Source organism: Miniopterus schreibersii (genome assembly GCF_964146895.1).
Source record: "Miniopterus schreibersii genome assembly, chromosome: 7".
Lineage (NCBI taxonomy): Eukaryota > Metazoa > Chordata > Mammalia > Chiroptera > Miniopteridae > Miniopterus > Miniopterus schreibersii.
The window spans coordinates 24394414-24418069 of NC_138108.1; the positions used below are offsets into that span (position 1 = coordinate 24394414).

Consider the following 23656-nt stretch of genomic DNA (forward strand, 5'->3'; position numbering starts at 1 on the left):
ATGCTAAATCGTGTACTTGAAAGGAAAAGTACTGTGGGCTCACTGGAAGTTGTGAGAAGATAAAGGAGTTTCTTGAAAGAAAAATGACAGACAATTGGATCGTTACAGGAAGACTCCAAACTTGAGGGCAGGAAGATACCTATAAAGACAGTGTCGATACAAACTGGAGATGCTGGAGGCAGGTTAGCACAGTGGTCCTGGGCCCACACGTTGGCGCCCGAAAGACTTGCGTTCAGAATATGGCTCTCATGGCTGTTGCCTCTCTTCCAGGTTAAACATCCTTTCATTATCAGGTGTCTTCATCGGTAAAATAAAATAAAAATAGTGCCTAACTCACTGCGTTCTTAGACTAGTTAAATGAGGTCACAAAAGCAAACCGCTTTCGGGAGTGCCTGGCCCATAAAAAGTGCGGCATAAATTCTTATTTTTTGTAGTAACCAGAAAATAGTATGAGATGGGGAGGTCCGAAGAGAACGGCGCAAGTCACCAAGTGCTCTTAGGGATCCCAGCCTTTCTGGAAACTTAGGGCATGAGCTCTGGGTTCAGATCACTGAGAATGAAACCACAGCGGCCAGACTGCATGCCCCGTCTTTCCCCAAACCTGCCCTTGCTCGGTCCAGTTGGGGACAGCTCGGGGCACCCTCTGCGGAGAGGGACAGTGGTGATTGGAGGGCTGCTCTCTTGGTTTGGGATTAAGGGCGAGCGGGGACAAAAAGGAAAAACAGTTCAGTTTGGAGCAGATCAGCTGGCCATGCCCATGAACCCGAGGACTGGGGCGGACGCTTGCTGCAGGGCCCGAGGAGGCCGCCCGGCCCCTCTCGTGACACCCAGAGCGACCGCCCTCATCGCCTTTCGGATCGAGTAGCGTAGCGCCAGGCGTTTTAGGGTTATCCTCACCCCAAGAAATACAGACACCTTCTACGTTGTCCTTCATTTGTCTCTGAAGCTGATGGGAAATCATTCAATTAAAACGAGCAGGACAGAATACATAAAACCACAATATGAGTTTAAGAAAATGAAAACGCACATCAAAGGCCTTCTGAAGCCTAGTTTTATGAAATGAAATTTTGTTTCATTGCCACTGATTTCCTAGGTGAAATCAGGTGACTGTCTGGGTAGCATAATGATGATAATGATGGGAAACCGTACATGCTCGAATGACATATGTAAAGCTTTAATAAAGGATGAGACGGACCCAGGGGAGTGCGTTAAATCGAGTAATAATTTATTATTTAGAGACCTGTACCCATTTACTCATTTTTTTCTGGAAGAATTGGCTCTTCTTCCAAGGTGTGCCATTTTTAGAAAGAAAAAAGGTAGTGTGTGTGTGTGTGTGTGCGTGTGCTTGTGTGTGTGTGTGTGTGCGTGTGTGTGTGCGTGTGTGCGTGTGTGTGTGTGTGTGTGCTGCATGCTTGTCTAGCAGTTAGGTGACGGCTTTTAGTTACAGAGTAGCCGTCCTTCCTGGGCACCGTCTCGGATTGCGAGGGAAGGCCCAGGGTTTTCAGGACTCTGCGTGTCCTATAGGAATGCACTGCAATTATTTCCAATCACAATTAACCTGATTAGAATAATGGACAGGAAGTGTCCCTCTGTAGCTAATGCAGTTTGGCATCAGCTGACTGAAATCCTTTGATAATTTCTGCACAGATGGCTGAGCTGAATGTGGCACTTTTTAAATTATTATTTTCATGGTCTCTTGGTAGGCCAAAACCTCGACACCGACAACAGACCTCCCCATTAAGGTGGACGGCGCCAACGTCAACATCACAGCTGCCATTTATGACGAGATCCAACAGGAGATGAAAAGGGCCAAGGTGTCTCAGGCCCTGTTTGCCAAAGTGGCTGCAAATAAAAGTCAGGTGAGTGGTTTTTAAAAGAGCAAAAGTGAGAGCTGGAATTAGACTGTTCTCTCCTCCCACCAATAAAAATACATCTGTTCCTATAATAATAATAACAATAATAATCCCTAGGGAACCTGTCATGTTCTGAGGTTTGCTCTACACTTTGCTTTTATTCCCACTGGAGTTCAAAACAGAGACTAAGTCAAAACCCAGATTTTTTTTGTCTTTTAAAGAATTGTTTAAAAAAGAATCAGCCTTGAATGATTTCTCTTCTAATTCTAAACACTTATATTTTCTTTTTCTTTCTCTCTCTCTCTCTCTCTCTTTCTTTCTTTCTTTCTTTCTTTCTTTCTTTCTTTCTTTCTTTCTTTCTTTCTTTCTTTCTTTCTTTTTCTTTCATTTTTATTTTATTTTGGTATTTGAGCAAAACTTGGTATTCACAAAACAGCACCTTTCTGAGACCACATTTTAGCCACGTCTCATCGCCTCTCTCATTCTCACCAGGGGACTGGCTGACTTTGTTATAATAACTGCTTTCCCCCAGCCCCAGAGACACCTTGTGATGTCAGGTGTTTCTTTTATGTATAGAATACAGTTGTTTTTCCAGGAGAAACACACGTGGGGGAGTCCAGGGTGAGTGCTAAAATCTTTAACAGAAAAACACAGAAGCTTATCCAGTGCAGTTTTTCAGAGTGCTGGGATTGTGGGGAATGGAATGCTCCAGGGAAAAGGGTAGACAGATGCTTAGGGTTTTTTTTGTGTTTTTTTTTTTTTTTTTTTTTCATTTCTGAAAGCAGCAACAGTTGATGTGATCTACTATCTGTTTCAATTCCTTTAAAGGGACAACTACCGCCCTATCCTAGAATGGATTAGGTTGAGGTGCCTACTTATTTATCCCTGAGATGAACAATTACCTAATGCCTGGTGGAGGAAAAAAGTTTGTTGAACCGTAATTTTGAGAATCCTTTGATTCTGAGCTTGATTTCCTCTGTGGCCTTTCATGACCAATGTTTTCATCCCTACGTATGTAAGTGGCAAAACGGCCCACCGTCTCCCTAACAGATCTTCTGTTGTATCCTATGAAGAAAGGAAGTTACTGAATATTGTGTTTCTATTAAACAAGAAGGTTTTCAATAAAAATCAAGTTTTAAAAAAGATATGTATAGTTAAATGCTATATTTAGACTAATTATATGGTTTTGGGCATAGCCTTTTTTACCTGCAGCTTGGCAGTAACCTGACTTAAGTTATTTTTCAGATGTTGATAAAGGGAAAGGAGTAGAATATCAAGGAGCTTTGAAGAGGATGGGACTATTTATTTCCCTTTTCAATTTTAATGTAACAGTCTTTCCAGATTATTCTTATTATCTCTCATCAATGAAATCATTGAAACGCAGTTTGCTGAGATTTGACGTCCAACCATAGTATGAAATACATGAAAAGAAAATACCATGGAGCCTTCCTAAACTGTTAAATGCATAAAATCCCATGTACCACATGGCAAAATATAATGAGAGTTGGAGCTGTTAAACGAATAAAGCTGTTAAATGCATAATGCCACTTGGCAAAACTACTGTGCATTTAATGGTTTTCCACTGTGTAATAAAGGACATATGTGGTAAATGTGCAGTGAGTATAAAAGCTACACAATTGATTTTGCAAACCTGCCCCTTAGTCGTGAGTTGACGTAAATATCAAAGTTTCAGTCTTTTTTTTTTTTTTAATAAGAAGCTTTCAAGAAAAAATGAAGACCACAGTCTGAGAACTTGATTCAAAGTGCCTGTAATCTTCCTATTGACTTGGCAGCATGGGTTCTGGAAATAGTGATGCCTTCAGCCTCCAAAAATAATTCAGGTGGCTGATTGAAAGCTGTGTTTGCCAGTTGGCCCAGACTTAGCTCTCCAAATTTCTGGTGCCTCCTGAAGAACTCAGTAGCCCTGAATTTGTAGACTCTGGAGGAAAATGTAGTTCTGGGAATTAATATGCTGAAGGATGAGGTTGAGCCTAAATGGGGAATAGATGCTTTGCCGTTTTTCTTTTGGACAATGGTCTCATTCTCATTTATGAATGGGGAACCGTATTGTAAATAGCTCACTAGATTGGCAAATCAAATGCTAAGACTTTTTAAGTGGTGATTTAACATAAGACATTTCAAAGGCAATTTAACGTAAGACATTCACTCCATTTTGTGAGTACCAATTTTTGCTTCATAAAAAAGCATATTTAGTGGAATCAGTTGCATGATCTGGTACTTTGCCTGTGTATTCGGTGCATATCCATAACGTGTATATACATGACTAACAGAGGGACTTTGGCCAAAGCACTTAACCTCTCTGGGTTGCGAGGGGAGGTGGCCGCACTCTCTTCCCTGGATCGTAGGACTGAGAGAACAAAGTTTTTCCCCTCCTCACCTGCATTCCCTTCCCTCCCTTTGTGATGTTTTTCCGGAGGGTTCAGAAGCTCTTGGAGTGACTGAGGAGGCAGGTGAATAGTAAGGACTCTCTGTTCTCTCTTGGATGTGAAGTCAGGAGAACCTTTAATTAGGTTCTCCATTCTTCAGAAATGGAGTAGGGTTGGAACCTTGAGGGCCCAGTTCAAATATACATCAGGTCCTCTGCCCTTCCATTTTAAATATCTTTTAAAAGAGAATAAACCCTCCATTAAACCTCATTCACTTCTTGGTGTCGATTGCTGTCATCAGTTATTAAGAATAATACCTAACATGTGAGGCAAGCATTGAATGAGAGTAGGAAAAAGAAAGGAAAATTCTAGAGAGAGGACAGGTTCCTGGCCAAGATGGTCCTTGAGGGCTGTCTGTGTGTAGGGACACAATGGGAGGGGGGTGTCAGAAAAGGAGTTGAAAGAGTGACCAACTTCTGCAGTTCTGCTCATAGTCCTGTTGGTGGAAGTGTATTACTGGAAACTGTGTTTCCGCAGTGCGTGGGTTACGTCGGGAGGCCTGTGTAGGGTGGAGACTGCCGCCTCTAGATCAGCTCCAGCTCCTTTATCCAGGCTGCCACCCAACACCTTTGACTGTCTCCTATCTGACTCTTGCCCCTTTCTTCATGGGAGAAGAGTCACCGGAGGAAAAGCAGGAGAAACGAGTAAGAGGGAAAGGGGTGCTTATGCACATTTCACCTTCCACTTCTCCTTCGTTTTCAATTTAGGATTAACTTCAGGGGTGTGCGTGTGTGTGTGTGTGTGTGTGTGTGTATGAATTCTGAGGGTTAGGTAACCCTTTCCTTCCTGCAGAATATTCAGACTGTTGGTCTTCACGGGGTAGGATGCACGATGGTCAGTGATTGTTCCCCTGGGAATAGGAGTGAGGGTCTTTAGTTGGAGCCATAGTGTAAAGCAGGGGTGGGAACGTCTGGCCCGCAGGCCGGAATCATTTGGTCGGGCCCTGCCAAGGCAACCACAGTTTCTGCCATCACATTAGGGGTGAGTTAATTAAATGCTTTTCCAAATATAGCAGGCTAATTTTTAAGTTGATAATTTCGTATGGCCTGCAAATGATGTTATAAATATCCAAATGACCCTTGGCAGAAAAAAGGTTCCCCACCCCTGATGTAAAGGCCTATAGAACATTTTCTGCATAACTTCAATATGACCCGTAAGTACAGAGGGCCAGCAGGGAATGAACACCCCAGAGTGCCGTCTGAGTGGCCACAGGAACTCCTTGTCCCGTGATGACTTCTTGTAATCTCCCTACCCCTCTTCCATTCCGTAGAGTTGCTTCCCCCCTTCCTCCCCAATTGCAGCTTTTCACATGTGATCTGGGAAGCGGCAACCCAGAGGGAGGAAACATGGTAACCGGTGGGCTCTCCCACTGCAGTCCTCCAGGGCTGGCCGCATGCTTTGTGGCAGTATCTTCAGCCACTTTTCTTACCCTTGACGTCGGCTGCCCCTTCCCCCCTGTTGCTGGGCAGGTTTCTTCGCAACACAATAATTCTGACAGCCTGTCAAGGAGGACTTTCTACTCTTGTCAACAGGGGTATGTATACTACAATTTCAAGGCCATCCACCAAATTCAAATAAAGAATTAGTACATTTACACTATAATCACCATTTGAAAAAGTTATGATGCCACATAGTGAAGAAATTAGATTTCTCACCATTCCCAAACACCAACCTAAGTAGGCAGTCAACACCGATGTTGAACTGTCAAGCTGAGCCCTTCCTTCTCTTTTCCTTTCAGCATAATCTTAAAGGAGTAGATTCTAGTGAGCTTCTAGCAGCAGAAAGTCCCTCAAGACTGTTTTTGTATCCACCTTATAGTGAGGAATTGGATTCTTTTCACTGTGCCCACAATTAGTTATGTTAAGGTTGCATGCCCTAAAACTAGCTTTTATGGGAGCCCTTAATTAGATATCAACTGATATTTAATCACAGAGTTCATATGCAGATCTTAAAATGTCAGATGCAGCCTGGCCGGCCGTGGCTCAGCAGTTGAGCATCAACCTATAATCCAGGAGACCATGGTTCGATTCCCGGTCAGGGCACATGCCCCACTTGTGGCCTCGATCCCCAGCAGGGGGTGTGCAGGAGGCAGCCGATCAATGACTCTCACCATGGATGTTTCTCTCCCCCTCCCTTCCTCTCTCTGAAATCAATAAAGATATATATATTTTAAAAAATAATAAAATGTCAGATGCAGTTACCCACTGCTAAAGTTCACGTCCAGGTTTTAAGCACATCTTTATCTACTGCCGAGACCTTGAGCTGCATTATTTTGCCTGTTTATGACATGACACCTTTGGGAACTTTCATGCAACTTTGAAGCAAATCAGCTGACATGTTAAAGCCACCTCCCGAAACACTCCTAGCCTTCTTTTGAAGAGGACATCGAGGGAAAGCAGGATTCTTACAGCTGGAGAATGTTGGTGCCTGTGAATAATTCCTACCGCTTTCCTTTCACAGGCCCAAGACTAGGGTGAGGCAAACTAGGTCCTAGGATTAGACAATAAGGAGGCCTGCACTTCCAGAGCCACACTCCTTAAATCTGTGCACTAGTCGCTTGCTCACCTCACCCTAGAACCAGCCCTGATCTTTCAAAAAAGCATCATTCCTGGTTTTCTGGTATATTTGCGCCTCCCCCCCCCCCCCCCCCCCGCACATCTAAGTTTTTGAGGCAGTTTGCACTGTATATAGTATTGTGTCATAGGTATGCTAGAATTTGGACCTGAAGTCAGGGACTGGAAATATTTTTGTTGTTTTCTGCTTTATATTTTAGTCTAGTACATTTTGTTGTTAATACCTTTCTAGTGCTTAAGTGGAAAAGTACAAGATTCCAGATTCATTCAGCTTCTTGACAAACATGGACAGCTTTGTCAAATGCATGTTCCCATATATGCATGTATGTGTGTACGTATTTGTATAGTCATACCAAATTTCCATGATGTATATCTATGTATTTCTGGTAAGGACAGAAAGATTTTATAATCCCCTCTTGACTTGAGCCCTCTATAACAGAGGTTAAGGAGTTCATTTGAAATAAAATTTTCATTACTCTCAATTACAGACTCAATCTTTACAAACACATCCATAGAAATGTGAGAGACATGCCCAGAGACAGCTGAAAATTGGTCCCCGTGAAAACACAGTTTGGATCTTAGTGTACAATTCTGAAAAATAAAGAAAGAAGCAGATCATTTTTACTTAACACATTCAAGGTATAAAATAATTACCCTTGAACTGTAACCAAATGCTCAGCAAAAACCTTTGTTCAGGTTCAGATGACCTCCTCATCAGGGACTCACTGAAGCCCTTGACAAGTCTCCCTTGCAGTTAGCCTGTTACCCATTTCAGTTTTCTTGATTAGGTTATCTTGAATCATTAGGGGGGTTATTTATTTTAATAGACACTTATTGGATTCATGAAAAGAGAATTCGGTGACTAAGAAACAAGAGCTGAATATTATCTGGCTCATTTCACACTTCAGAAGAGTCTCAACCAGCTGAAGAGAAATCCTTTCACAGTTACAAAAGTTTGTTTGGGGACTTTATGTGCTTCCATTTAGAAAGCGAACTGTCTATGGTTAATAATATGAATTTCCTTTTGAGACGCTCAGAAAACATTTCCTTTTGGTTACATATGCTGACATTTTCTGTATTGAAAATGTGGGTGAGTAAGTGGCCTTTTGCATTTCTGTTGCAGGAAGCCCTGAGTCATTCTCCCAAAGAGCTGTTCATTTGCTGACTTGTTCATTCACTAGAGTTCCTGGGGCAAAGGTGGTGGGGCCGTTTACTATTTGTAGGTTGAATTCACACATCAGCTCTGCGTTAGGCGCTTCAGGGGGAACAGTAGTGGCTGTGGCAAGGCCCTGCCTTCAAGGCTGGTACAACCTTATTTAACAGTTGCAGTCATTTATCTTTTTTTGTTGGAGATTGAAGCGGGAGGTGAATCTGTTTGTTGCTGAGCAAATCCTGGTTTGTATTTGTTCTGAAATATTATAAAAATTTGGAAGTTTGTCACCAACACGGAACTTACTTATTTAGTTTTTTAAGGAAAAAACGTGGGGAAGTTGGAATCATGACTAGTGTCCTGGGGGTAAGAAAACAGGTAGCTTGGTACACAGGGAGGTTTCAGTACCACGGACAGGAACTTCCCTCTTCCCACTGGCCCCCCTCCCCCACCACTTAACCTTAAGTTTTGGAGCTAGGATTACAGCTTTATCTTCTGATGGACTTCAGACTCAAACACTAGCCTGTATTAAAAGACCTCACTGGTATTTTGAAAATTCTCAGCCTTTGGTATATAGTTCAGAGACTATGTCATCACTCATTTATTGACTACTTGAAATTTTTAAATTTAAAAATTGTTTTATTGGTGAAATAGATATTGCTTTTCCTTGTTCATTTTAATCTGGGAAAGCTTTAAAATGCTTCATTTGAACAACATCAACAACAACACACATATTTAAAAAATGGTTAAAAAATGATTGATATAATGTGGCACTTAGGGTTTTTGTCATTATGTTTTCGAATGAAAACTCCTAGAGGATATAGTTGATGAAGTATGTACTTTACTCCCACCAGGCCGTTGTGTCCATGGTGTTCTTGACTTTACCATAGTGTTTTCTCTAAGGACTTCTTGTTAGGAATGAGGGAGGAGGGAGGGAAGTAGGAAGGAAGAAGGGGGGGTGATAATTTTATAAGTCTCTGCACTTGCTGATAATGTTAATCTTTGCTTGGAATTGGCTTTCAGTCACTTTCTCTCCCCACTTGGTGAAACCCATCTTTATCTTTCAGGGTCCACCTTATATGTAATATTCTCTATCATGACATTTTTCTGAGCTTCATTATCATAATTACCTCCTTGCTGGTGATTTCAGTTTACCTTTTGAGTAAAAGGTAATAATGAAACTAAATGCTACACGGAACATGTCAGCACATGGCATGGTACACAGTAGATGGGTGCTCAATACAAGATTATAAACTGGATTCATGCTCTGAGAGGCCTCTGTCACTGTTTGCATTTATGTAATGGGGTAAATTGGATCACCCCATTTTTCTGTACTATATTCATGCATTACAGATGGGAAAACAAACCTCAGAACATCCACAGGGTTGCTTCTGAAAAATAGTGCTCCTCTCTAACTAGAACTCTTTGAATTTAAGGCTGTGAAACATTCCTCTACACTAATTTCTGTACACTCAATAGTTTCAGGTCAATCTAATGAGCATTTATTGAGACATTTTTATGTGCAAGGAACCACAGTTTCCTCTGAAGGGCTGAGATAAGTTAAGAAGCGACCCTTTCCCTCCACCCCCATCAGGAAGCTGACTGTTCTGATGGGAACACAGACCTGCCCACCCGTAACAATAATCACCATCAAATTGTGAAGGAGTGTAAGCAAAATGCTTTGGGGTCATGCAAGAGTGAGCAACCACTTGTTACAGTAGATTAGGTGAGACCATGAAGTGCAACTTCTCATGGAGGACAGAGGGTTGAGCATGAGACATTTCAGCCAAGGGAGTAACATGAGGAATACTGGCTGTGCTCAAACACTTGTAATTCACTTAGCTTCAGTTTTACCATACAAAACAGCTAAACGGACTCTATATTCAGCCAACCTTTGGTTAAAACTCACAGCCAGCCTAAAAGAGAAATCACACATAGGTATATGCCCCACCGTTCACGCATGGAGACAGGAATATACCAAGCATCTTCGGGGACGGAAAGTAGTTCCAGTAGCTGGAGCACCAAGCCAATAGGGGAATTGATGGGAGATGAGACCATAAAGGAAAAACAGGAGCAAATTGTGGTTCTTACTGTTCTCCCTTTTAATGCTTTTGAATTGTGAACTAAAGATGTCTCACTTAAGTATATCACTAACGACCACAGCTTTACTAAAAGATAAATTATGGGGTTATTACTCATATTCCAAAAAGAAATAGTGGCACATTTCTTCAAGTATTGAGCATTCCTAATACATTTACAGCACAATTTGCTTTGTAAATTTAGATTGACATACAACTTTTCAGGAACACGTGGATTGGTAAATAAACTATATTTTGACGGGTGTGCATGTCGCCTCACCTGCATAGTCGAAAAGGATGGTCAGAATTGTTTTTTCTACCGAGGGAAATATATTTGTTTAAGAGGCTGACAAGATGACTAACATGAGATGTTAACAGGTATTTGCTTATGCACTGGATGCTTGGGAACTCGTTAACCACGGATAGCAAGGATGCAGCCTTTAAGCCTATATTCCTTCTCTGGGCTTAGATTTTGAAGGCAAAGGAGTTTTAATTGTAGATTTCTTGGCATCATTACATTTAGCTTTCCTGTATATTTTCCTATGAAAGTTTCAGATAGTCCCTATGTTTAATTTTTTAAAAATTTTGAACAAATTTTAGACTCACAGAAAAGTTACAAAATAGTAGTTTCCATATATCCCTCACCCAACTTTCCCTAATGTTAACACCTTACATCAAAAAAATTACTGTAGTGCAATAATCAAAACCAGGAAATTAACATTGTTTTAATACAGTTGATTAAACTAAAAAATGTATTCTAACTCGAGCAGTTTTCACACTGAGTCCATTTCCTGTGCCAGGACCCCACCCAGGAACCACAGTGCATTTTGTTGTTATTTCTCCTTAGTTTTCTGTAGTCTGTAACCATTCCTCAGTCTTTCCTTTTTGTGTTTGTTTTTTTTAACCTTGCCATTTTTGCAGAGTACTGATTTATTCTGTTGAACACCTCTCAATTGGGATTTGCCATGATTTGATTGAAGTTATGCACTTTTGGCAAGACTACCTCAGATTTTATGTTCCATCCTTCGCAGTGCATCATTAATACAGGGTTCATGATGTTGATATGTCATCACTGGTGCCATTGACCTTGATCACTTGGTCAAGGTGATTTCTTTTTTGTACTTTAAAATGATAGTTAACCATTACCTGCTATTTCTGACAAATGACAAGATAACAAATCATGGAATGTAGAGATCATCTTTTACAGTTAAGTTCCCAAAAGCTCCAAAACAGGAACCATGTGCCCCAAAGTGACCCAATTATTTATTTATTTTTAATTTTATTTTTTATTGTTGACAGAATTACAGATGTCCCCCATTTCCCCCTTTACCCCCCTCTTCTCCCCTCCCCCCCGCCCACCTCACCCCCCCAGGCCTTCACCACTCTTGTCTATGGCCATGGGTTATGCACACGTGCATATAATTTCTTTAGTTAATGTCAGAGCAGGAATTTAGCAGTTAGTTCTCAGGGATCCAAGTTGAATGCTCTCTATGCTTCTTAGCTGTGCCCAAACATTTGTAATTCACTTAGCCTCAGTTTTATCATACTAAAATATCTAAACTGACTATATGAGTACTTAGCCACCTTTTGGTCAAAAGTTATAACCAGATTAAAAGTTCCTGGTGCCTGCTCACAGAGCTGGCCAAGGCTGGGAATCAGGTGAACTTCTGTATCAGCATTTCTGAAATGAAAATAATTCTGGAATGCACCACATAACACATAGGGAACAGCAACAAAAAACCTACTTGAGATTTTTAACAGAAAAAGGAGATTTGTTTATTAATAATTCATGAGTTCCCATTGAACATGCACGAAAGAAACAGTGCTATTCAATAGAGAATACTGTCATCTGTCACTGTTTTATTTGACATTTACACTTTTTTTTTTTTTTTTTTCCTGATACTGCAAAACTTTCTTGGATGGCATGCAAAATTTATATAAATGAAAAAAATCCCAATGTGGGGACTCTCTATTTCTTCTGTGATGGGTTCACTCACAGTTGCATACATGTGTGTTCACGCAAGTGTGTGGTACTTTCTCACACATTCATAAGCCACCAAGCAAGCTCGTAAGAAACCCTACTGAGAAAACAGAGATAAGCATCCCAAATGGACTGGTGGAAGGGTCGTGTGAATAAAAAGATGGAGGGTGAGATGGGAAGTGAGGTGGAAGAATAGATTTCTGGAAGGTAAGCATAAAATAGGGAGAGTGAGCATTAAGTCAGAGTGAGGGGAAAGCAAATCACGGCTGCCATGAAGAAAATGGACAAAACTACATTGCCATTTCAAATGCAAAATAAATATTTATAAATGGCACTGGGGGAGCTCTACTAGTGGGAAATATCGGCATTTAGTAGAAGAGCAAGTTAGAACTACAGCACCTCGCAGTTTTGTGTTGCTGTAAGGCTCTGGACAGTCTTTTCTGCTCTGTAGGTTAGTTATTATTTATAAAAATCACAGAACCAGCTGATACATTCATAAGCTAATTATTGAAGCAGCTGGGTACACATGGTGCAATATGTCCAAGGCTGTGAAGTATCACAGATTTCTTGGGGCCTGCTGTGGTGGGGGTGCGCCGTTGAAGGCTCCATCCCTTAATCTGATCAGCCAAGCAAACACTTGGTGGGGAAACTAGATTAATAACCCTCTAAATACCATGAATGTGCTTCATCTTCAAAACCGGGTTCCCTTAAACATGCTATTAGCTCAGCTCCATCAGGGATTTGAGGAGGTTCTCTGGTGCCCTAGGAACAGGGTCCTGTTGGCTACCTCCCTGTGCCAGAAATTAATTTGGTTTGCTTATGTCTGCACACATGATCACACTTGTGTCTAATCCGCTCCCTAATAGCTTCAAGGTCAGGACCTTGCATGTCAGTGGGCAAATTGAGCACTACCCTTCTTAAAGACTGATGCCAGACAGCACAGTCCATGACGAGGCCTGTAGTTGTTCTAAGTGATTGTAATGAGTGCAGATTATAACAGTGCATATAAATCAAATGCGGCAATGAGAGTTGTGTGAGACATTCCGAGTATCGTAAGTGGCGATACCACTCAGCTGTCACCTGTCTCCTTTCAAGCTCTGGCTTCCCACAATGCAGTTCACTCCTCAAGCAGAACAGCAGGTGCTATCCTCCTGAAGGTCTGGGTATCTCAGAACTTCATCTTTTAACAGATGTAGGTTTTTGTTTTTATTTTCTGTTAAATGATTTGTCTCCATTGCTATAGCTTCCCCTGGGAGATGTTAAACATACCTGTTTGAAAGATTTGAAAGAGTTCAGTTGGAGACTTATTCAGATCTGTGAAAAGACAGGGACATAGGAGCTTATTTTTTTCACAGATGGCTTATTTTCCATTTCAGGAATCCTTTCCTTTGTACAAAGAAACCCTTGAGGAAACACCCTGGGACTAGGAGATTTTAAAAAATATCATTTATTTTTTGATAGATAAAAAGTTTGTCTTCAATTTTCATATGTGGTGCACCTTGAAAATCAACCATTACCCGTCTCTCAATTGAGTTGAAGAAAAAAAACCACAAAAAACTATGAAAATACTTGGAAAAACATTTCCAAGCAAATGATTAGGTATCTTGTTTTCATTCTTCCTAACCCTCTAACTCTCCCCAGCTCCCAGTTTATTGCAAGAAAAGATCAGGTCTGCGCAAATGTGGCCTCTCACTTGTAAAAACAAGGCAGTGTTGTGTTACAGATTAGTTTATAAATCCCCAGTGGCTTCACAGTTCAGTGCCTACAGCTGCTGCAGATGGGCCTGGGTTTTTGTCTCTTCGCGGTGCTGCAGCCAGCAGTTGAAGGAGAAAATGGAATGATCAGGTTATTAACATGGAGGCCGCGAGGAAGAGGCTGCACAATGCGAACAGCTGGTGTTGCCGCCTTGGCTGATGCAGCGGAGATAATCAAATCTTGCCTTTTTTTTGGGTAAAGGCAGAAGACACAGCGGAGCGTCAGACAAACAACGGCTTATGATATTATATGGGGTTTTTAGAATGCGTGTTGGGAACGTTCATTGGCTTACAAGTTATGATATAGAAATTTGTGGAGGTTTGGGATTTATTTTTCGCAAGGTCATTTGTGTTTGTTTATGCACCTTGTTAGAAAAATTTTCACTCCTTTGCAAGAGGCGTGATGTGGGACAGTTCTTGTTTTGAAATTTGCAATGTAGCTTGGAAGTGATGGGTTAGAAAGCTACTGGGTACAATATTTTGACACGAGTCAGTGAGCGATGTTGACAGCATCCTCTGTATTATTTTCATATAATCTATCATTATTTGCATTACATTTTCTTCCTCGTGCAGTTGCGAGCGAGAGAACATCCGGATGCCGGGGTGGGAGGCACACGGTTACAGGTGTGACCCGACCCACTGCCTGCCTTCCTGCAGGTGTGGCTGTGGTGGGAAGGTGATGGTTAACAGAGCCTAGAGCCTAAGGCATTCAGAGATGGAGCAAATATACAGGTTTTTTTCATTCTAGCTAAGGTGCTTGTTTCTATTTTGCAGTTATTGATAATTGTAAGACTCTTTTCTCCCTGGAGAATTCAATGCTCTTTATACTTAGATATTTTTTCTTCTTTAGAGTTTGTCATCTTGTAATACATATTTGTTCATCTTTGCTCTTTTCTTAGGGTGGAATACTGTCCAATTGGGTAATTTTTAAAAATTGTAGTAGAGCGAGCACAAAGTAGTATTTTCTGAGTATCGGTTAACTATAATCTTGCTTGAGTATCTTTTACAAAGGAACTGTAAGTTAATTGAGAATGTATGTGATAGGAAAGGTGCTAAGATAACTAACAAGAGTGAAGATTCTCGGGCATTGGTGTAACCCGCCTACGTGGTGATTGTTTGGTTTTAGAGTTGCCCAGCTGTTTCAGTATCTCCCCAGGTTGGTGGAAACAATTTTGACAGAGAAATATGATAACATGGGATGGCACTGACTGCAGTCGAGCCAGCCTCTTCTGCTCTGCAGTCCACAGGTGAACTCAAGTGACCTTCTCTCTCTCTAGGGCTGGCTGTGCGAACTGCTCCGCTGGAAGGAGAACCCCAGCCCAGAAAACCGCACGCTCTGGGAGAACCTCTGCACCATCCGTCGCTTCCTGAACCTTCCCCAGCATGAGAGGGATGTGATCTACGAGGAGGAGTCCAGGCATCACCACAGTGAGCGCATGCAGCACGTGGTCCAGCTTCCCCCCGAGCCAGTGCAGGTCAGCGCCCCTTCTTCCAATCTGAGCAGGGCTGTCCGTGCTAGCAGCCGTGGAGGGCCCAAGGGGCACCCCACACCACCTCCCGCAGGAAGGTGTCTCGTGCCACGTCCTTAGGGACAAGGACCCCTTTCTCTCAGCGGGGGCTGCGTGTGCTCATGTGCACACTCATGCTCACGCAGAGGAAACCGACTGAGAAGTCAGATCAAAGGGAGCTCCTTTCTCCGGGCATTTTCCTTGTGGGACTGTGAAGCAGGAGCGCTCGTGCAGAATTAAACCTCCCAATCAGAAAACGCAACTCATAGTCCTCATTAGTTCCCTTTCTAAAGAAAAAAACTGAAGTAGCCAATGAATCAATTAAAAATTCCTCAAGGAATGTTTGATTAGGCTGAGGAAAAAAAATAACCGCATGAGCTCGAGAACACCATGGAACTCCGCTGAAACACAGAGAAATTACTGATAGGTTCTTGGACTGTTAAGACGAGTTTTTACCGTCTTTGGTTTCCTCTGTTTTCAAAATCGACCTTCATTTGGGTTTCATGCTTTGTTGCTTTGTTTTTGCTGTAACTCAGACAAATGTTTCTTTCTAAAAGTAATTGAGTTTAACTACTGACTCTTGCTATAGTCTAAAATCAGTTGTTTCAGGAAGAAATATTAACTAGTGTTTCCCAGGCTGCACCCTTTAGAGTTTTGCCCACAGATAGTTTTGGTAGGTGGTGAGATTTGTCCTACTGTCCAACCCCAGCTGCCACCAAGGAGGACCCTTCACACTCTCTGTCTGAATCTCCTTTTGTGCAGCAAGAGGGGGAAGGCTGAGGCAGGAGTGCATGTCGGTGTGCGTGTGTGTGTAGAGAATGGGAGAGCAGATAAGGAGAGTGAAAGAATGGTGGGCTGTGGTTTCTTGAAGATGTCGTAGGAGAGGTGGTGAAGGACGGGGCGAGATGCTCTACCCTGAAGCTTCCTATCTTCTTTCCCCTTGGTCCACCCTTACATGCCTGGGGGAGAAGTCAGAAGTGAATTGGTCCCTTATATCACTTTCCATCCGAATATTGACGTCTCAGTCAATACTATCCTGCTCCCATTGGCCAGTTTCCAAAGTCCCAGAGTGAATCGCCCACATGGGTAGACTCATGAATCCACAGAGCTAGAAACACCTAGAGGCAGTCTTTTATTCTATCCACTGTAAACCCAGAGTCAGTGGGTGACAAGGGTGGGCTAATGCGTGGCAGAGCCCACTCGCCTGGCTCTGGCTGGTGCATGGGGTGACTCATTCCTTGGAAGTGAGCCCCAGGGCTTGCCCTTCAGGATCCATGGTCTCCCTTTCCCCCTTTGTCCTTTCCTGGCTGGGGCTTCATCCACACACAGAGCACCTCCCCATTAGATCAACACACGGAGTCACATAGAGCAGTGGTTTTCATATTTTGAGATTTAGTAGAAATTAAAATTAAAGAGAGGTCCACTATAGGTTCACTAACTTTTTATTTAGGAAAATAAATTTTTATGAAAAATTTAAGGGAAGCTCCCAGTTTTTATCAATATATTTTATAAATTAAAATATTTTTAATAACACACAAATTAATGAAAAGGATAGCCTCCGACAGAAGATCTTGCAAGCTGTATAAATTCAGTCATATAAAAAACTTCTCCATCAACCTTGTTTTTCTCATTTTCATGTAAACTGGTCAAAACTTCTATGTCAAACCAACACAAGGCCAAGGACTAGCTTCAGGGAACCACTGACTTTGTGTGGACTTTTCATTCAGGCTTCATCTTAGTTCAGTCCAGGAAAAGTAGAACAGGAGTGAAAAACTGCTTTATCTAGACATTGACGGTGTCCCATTTTAAATCCCATTTTTATTTTAAAGTTGGAAATTTAGAAAAGTTTGAGATAAAAATACTAAAATCTATTCCATTATAATTGAGAACTTCCCTTCATTTCTGTCTCCATTTCTTGTCCAGAAATTCTCATTTCTATGATGTCTCCATGTTTAGGGAGCTAAAGGATATTCAACATACTTTGTCTTTTAATTGACCAGATTGAGTCAAGTAAATCTTAGAAGCAGACAGGCAATTGATTTATGAGTTTTATTACCTTTCATGTGAGCATGTCAGAACTAGAGTATGCCAGCAGTATTTAGTGGCTAAGAATCTGTAATTTTTATTTTCAGTTTTAAGCACTTTGTGACTATTAACATTAACTTCTGATATCACTGAGGGAATTCTTTTACTTTATAAGAGGTTTCTCCTATCTCCCAGATCTTAAAGAGTTTACAAATAGGGTAATTTTTTTTATATTGACTGTGCCTTAGCCGTTGACCTTGAACCCATAACTACTATGAAACTCTTCAAATACATCACTTTTTCTTTTACATTGTGCCTGTCTGAGTGACACTGCTTTGAGCGCTGCATTTTGTTGGTCAGTAAAATGCAAAGATTTGGATTAACTATTCATTCCAGCCATGGTATGATATGAAAAATAAAGAAAAATAACTGGAACTCCTGAGACTGGATAAGATAGTTGGCACAGCTTCTGTGACTTGGGAAGGACTATATTCAAAAAGACCCCAAACTACTAAAAAATACTTGTAACTGCCTAAAAGTTAAGCCTTTGCACTCAGGATTGGAATTTACCCGTATCCTTATACCAACTGAAATTCTAAGAAGACAGAATTGCTTACATATTTTAGGAATTTTTAAATTCATGTGGAGTATAATATTGGTTTGATGATGTTACTTATTGTCTAATTAGGCAGAAAATGCACCATTATTAAATTGTTGAGTACAAGTGAAATCAGTGATTGTTAAGAGCTTCTGATACCTGTAGCATATTAAACTGCATGAAGTCTGCCTCACGGTGGTCAGGGAAGGATGCCATTTAAATTTCTTTAAGCAGTTAGGGGACACTGTTTCCCAGTTTGGTTAAATAGTAAGGATATGAAGCAGTGATCTTTGTGCATAATTCCCCACCATGTTAGTTTGTTGAATTAGGGCCCCACAGACGTGCCAGATAAAAGAAGGAGCAGCACATCCCCTGGTCCCCAGTAAGCACACTCTGTGACATTAAGAAGCCCCTTAGATCAGGGCCTCTCTCCTTACAGAAGAGGGGAAATTTTTCCTGCTGTTTGTTTGCAAATAGCTTACAAATTGATAGGTTTATATTAAACACAGCCTGCAGCTGTGTTTCCTTTTTAAAGTCCACAAAGGGTTTACAGTTTTTAAACCCACACTTAAAAATCAGGAGATTTTACATAAAATCCAGATTTCATATAACAATGTAAAAAAATCAGAAGATCCCACCCACTGGGCCACTTGGCTGGAGCTGATCTGATCCCTTTTAATCAGGGCACACACTCACCCTGCTGCACAGCCCTGGTCACCACACTGGTGTCGATGCACACACATCCCTTCACTCTAGTCATTTAGGCCTTCCTCCTGTCACCCTCGCCTGTCACTGCCCCCTGTAAGGCTACCTTGCCTCTGTGACTCCAGCTCTACATCGAAGCTGCCACACCAAAGCTGCATGTGCCTTTCCCCCGGGGTTCTGATTTCCTCCATGGGAGACATTCTGTGCTGTTTATTTTTATAATCCTAACACCTAACAGAATCCTTTGCATGCTTACCAAGAAATGCATGTTGATGGCCTTTTCTTCAGAGATGAAGCTAGGTTATGGTTGAGGCCTAGTTGGGCTTGGAGCCCCCGAGAGGTGCTGTCAGCTCCAGAGACTGGGCAGGGGGGTGTTTCCTGGGAGAATGAAGTGGCTCTTCCCCAGTATTTCTGGTGATGTCATGCTGAATTGTCTGGTTTCTCCAGTGTTCTTCTTGGTGTTCTAAGTCTCTTCAGAAACCCGTGTTTAAGTCCCTGCTTTGTGGAAGGTGACTTTCCTGGCTCTGAGCACACTTGTAAAGTAGATCCCTCTATTCCTTGGACCCTTCATGAGGCAATGCTGCCCCAGGGGTGAAAATTGGTTCTTCGGGAGCATGAAAAATCTTCAATTTACAATGGTTCGTGGCCATCCAAAGGGTGATACTTAGTATATCTCACATATTAAAATTTCATGAAGCAGGGGAGATGATTGGGGGGGGAACCCCTAAGTAGGTTCCTTCAGGGGATAATGAAAACAGGGGGGCTTGTTTCTAGTCCATGTAAATGTAGCACAAGGAAGGCCAACGTAGGTGAGAGGACGTGGTAAGGCAAATGAAAGCATTCAGTGAAAGAGATGAAATAAATTCTATTTTTCATGCCAAAAGTTGGAGACAAAATTATTTCTCGTGGTTGTAGTGATTTTCTCCCTAGTGGTTATTATGACCTGAGGCCCGTAGTGAATGGATATCCTCAACTTAGAATAGAAAACTAGTTAGGTCTAGGTCTGAGTGTTCATTATTACTAACCCCATTTTACAACTGGAAAAACTGGAGCAGAGACGCTGAGCCTTGCCCGAAGCCCGAATCCCAGCTGAGTGAAAATGCAGGCGTTGGCACCCAGGGTTTCCTCTGACCACACTTCCTTCGTGCACTGGAGAGGAAGGGACATTGCTCATGCCCTGACTAGGTCACTGAGTGGGCTTGATTGGGGAGCATTTGCCAAACTGTTCATGTCTGTGTCGTTTGTACTTTATTGCTTTATTACATTTCCACCACAGTGTTTCCATGGGTTATTTTGTAAGTTCAGGAATTCTGAGCTTGCTGCTATGTGGTTTCCTGACAAGTAGTTGTTTTAAAATTCCATGCCGTACACCGAGGAAGAATGTGAGACCTGGTGGGTGACACCGACACCAGCAGTGTACCCCTGCTCGGCCCGATTGCTGCCCACTCGGGATCCTCAGTATTTTCTAACCCACCGATTCCCTGTTGTTGCTGTCAACCAGTGGGTCTCAACCAGGGGCAACTTTGACCCCCATGGATATTTGACAATGTCTGAAGACATGTTTGGTTATTATAGCTTGGAGATGCTACTGGTATCTAGTGGGTGGAGGCCAGGAGTGCTGCCAAATATCCTTGAATACATAGGACAGCCTCCCAGCCCCCCAAAAACAGTGTCAGTAGTGTTGGGGCTGAGACACCCAGGGATAGACACACCATTCATTGCCAAGAGTGTAAGATAAAAAATCATAATTATCACTGAGGCCAACTCTAGGTTTTTCCTATACAAGCCCCAGTGGTGGTTATAACAATGGTGATGATCATGGGTCTTCAAGTCCAACAGCAGCTCCCCTCTGTGGGGACCAGGTTTCCGAAACATGAGACTTTTACATGTCTTATTTTCTTCAAACCTTGTGAAAAACCAAGGGTGAGGGTGGTTTTTATCTACTTTTACATGTGAGAAACTGAAGCTTAGAGAAGGTGTTCCCTGAGCACTTGCTACCGGCTCTCTGTACTGTGTAAGCCTTTTGCGTACACAAGTCAATTTTTAATCATTCCACTGAATAGATATAGTTTTGTGAGCTGTCTTTTTTCCAGGATACTGAATGCATTGAAACCTGTAGCCTGGGTGTGATGTCAGAGAACTGATGTGACTGCCATTTTCATTTGGCACCGAGCGTTTGTGAGACAGCTTTAGCACATGACTCTCCTTGCTGATGTTGAAGGGTACTTGAAGTCTGACTTTGAGCCCTGAGAGTTCAGCTGTGCCTTTCCACTCCAGCTGTAGCTATATCTTGATTTGTGAATTGGCTTCCAAAAGGACTTCTAAGAAAAGAAACATATAAGCTAATTAATTAATCAGTTAAGGATGTTTGCAAATTCTCCAGATTACTAGAATTTTTCCCACCTTGGATTCATTCCAGGCTCCTCTGCAAAGCCTTGTGTCTAAATGGAACTTGAGAGTTTTGAAACCCTCCTCTAGTCCTGGGAAAAGATGCAAACGATCACTTGTCATTTTTAATGAAATATTGCTGCAGTTAGGGACAAATAGGTCCTCACTTGGGAAAACTTTGGGCATCCCTGGCCATCAAGGAGGAGCCACACTAGTTGTTTTCATATTACTTTTATGCTATCCCATATGCATTTATTCTTCATTTCTATGTTACTAGTTAGCTTTTCAACATGTCCAAACTTTAAAATTTGTCATTTGGGATTATAAGAAGATTTGGAGTTCATTTGCAGCCATTTATTTTCTAGGAAATGGTCACTTCTGTCTTCGACTGACTTCTTCCAAAGTGTAGTGAATGTGCTTCTCTCAGTAATGATGTCAGAAAGTTGAAGAACCTCATTAGACTTGGTAGCCAATAGATTAGACATTAGCTATGATTTTGTTTTTTGTAGAGATTTAGGTAAGTTGCTTGCCTACTCTTTAAACTTAAAGTTTCTTGCCCAGATGGGTGTAGCTCAGCTGTTGCTGTTGAGCATCGACCTAGGATCCAGGAGATCAGGGTTCGATTCCTGGTCAGGGCACATGCCCAGGTTTCAGGCTCGATCCCCAATGGGGGGTATGCAGGAGGCAGCCAATCAATGACAACTCTCTCTTCATTGATGTTTCTCTCTCTCTCTCCCCCTCTCCCTTCCCCTCTCTGAAATCAATAAAGATATATTTTAAAAAAATAAAATTTAAAGTTTCTTAAAGTTTTTCTTTTACCAGACATTCTGACAAAGACTGTCCAGCTTAAGAAATTTCGGCTTAATTATTGGAGCTATAGAAATTGAGGGTGATAGAACTCCTTGAAAATCCAATGTAGGACTGTGAGTATGGTTAGAGCTCAATCAAGTAGCGGTAGTTCATGGGTCCACCCTCTCCTTTGCTATCTTAGGCATAACATACCTCCAACTCATGCCAGCTTCTTTCTACCACCCAGCTTTTCTTCTCACTATCATCTGATTTCCCATTTACTCTGCATCTTTGTCTACCTTGTAACTTCTGCTTATACTCACAGTTTCTCTGAATTATAATTCTGCCTCTTCGAAGCCTTGGGTTACCCATGACCTTTGCTCTACCTCGTGACTTATCTCTGTGTCTTTATCAAGTCCAGCGTCTGTTGCCCGATCTGTATTTACTACTTTATATTCTTATAAGAGGGAAATCGACTGGTCCACCTTAACCCCATGAAGGGAAACTTTCTTGACATTTAATTTCCAACCAATAAAGTGAATGCTTAATTTGGAAAGCACTGCTTTTTAAAGGTAGAGTTCTGCTGGGGAGAACATTAGAATAATACAGAGATTGAGAAGCAGAGAGCTAAGTGGCTGTAGACCAGCTGTAGGTAACTTGTTAATGGGCTGCCCTTGGGCTGGAAAATTTGGGCCATGTAGCTGAACCTGGCTCCTAGGACCCTGCACTTATCAGGGTAGATGGCTGTGGGTCTGAATAAGAAGTCTAGTATAAAATTCTCAGATTAAGGGAGATTTATATGATTTTTTTATGTATAGTGCTGTGGACATGTAAACAGAAGGATACCAGTGCCTAGGGTGATTTTAAGTTCCATGTGTATCTAGTTTTACGCCTTTTAATTTCGTTGCATTAAAAGAAACATTTGTCATGTACTTCCGTGCATTCAGGCAGCGTGCTATAGATACTCATGGAAACTAAACTTAGAACTTTATAGTAATGTCCTGGGTCCGCTTGTTTATTTCTTTCAAGTGGGGTCAGCATTTTACTAGGCTTATCATTTCAGTCGTTGGAATTAGCTTTCTGCGTCTCATTCTTTGTGGAGTTTTCTGGTGTTTTTTCCAAGCTGAGCTCTCCCTGTGAGTGACTGCACTTTCATAACATGCCACCTTCCAAATTAAACATGCAGGGCTAGCTAGTAGTTGGAGATGAAATGTCAAACAGCTGGGTTCCTCTTCTCCCAGGCTTTTCCTGCCCTGTGGGAACGTAGGGAACCTTGGCTTCTAGAGTAGCTTGCTCTTCCATAATTGCTTTGCTTCTTTAAATAATAGTAGGATTTGGTATTTTGCATTTCTGAGAGGCAGCACAATCCCTTTAGCTAACACTGATAATTACTGATACATTCATTGGTTTTTAGGTCCTAAAACTGAATGGAAGGTGTTTTACCCAGTGCTGCTCTACAGGTAAAGGGAGGAATCAGGATTAGCTGTGTCATTGACATTGTTCAAATACTCCTCAACCACACCAGTTTCTTCACTGCCCAGTGCTCAGAAATCACTAAAATCATTAATATAAATTATCCTTTTGATGTCTGTTTTTAAGTTTTGGGATGGGGGGCTCCTCATACACATTTTTGTCTTCTTTCCTTCTGATGATCTCAGATGAAGCCAAATATAATATAAGACCTTCAGCACCTTGGCCTGTTCTTGGTGTTCTGATAGGAAAATAAGATCAAACATACGTACATAATACTTTTGAATGTAAAGCTTAGTTGTCCTCCCTCCCTCCCTCCCCCTCCCTCCCTCCCCCT

General features: G+C 41.8%; 1 protein-coding gene across 2 annotated transcripts in view; it reads left to right on the forward strand.

Moving 5' to 3' along the window:
* SATB2 (SATB homeobox 2) overlaps positions 1-23656 on the forward strand; it is a 177296-nt gene that overhangs the window by 125374 nt on the left and 28266 nt on the right. For both annotated transcript variants that reach the window (XM_081142484.1, XM_081142483.1), the window contains 2 exons: positions 1704-1859; positions 15114-15311. In XM_081142484.1, coding sequence (XP_080998610.1) covers positions 1704-1859; positions 15114-15311 — 354 coding nt within the window. The remainder of the gene's footprint in view (positions 1-1703; positions 1860-15113; positions 15312-23656) is intronic.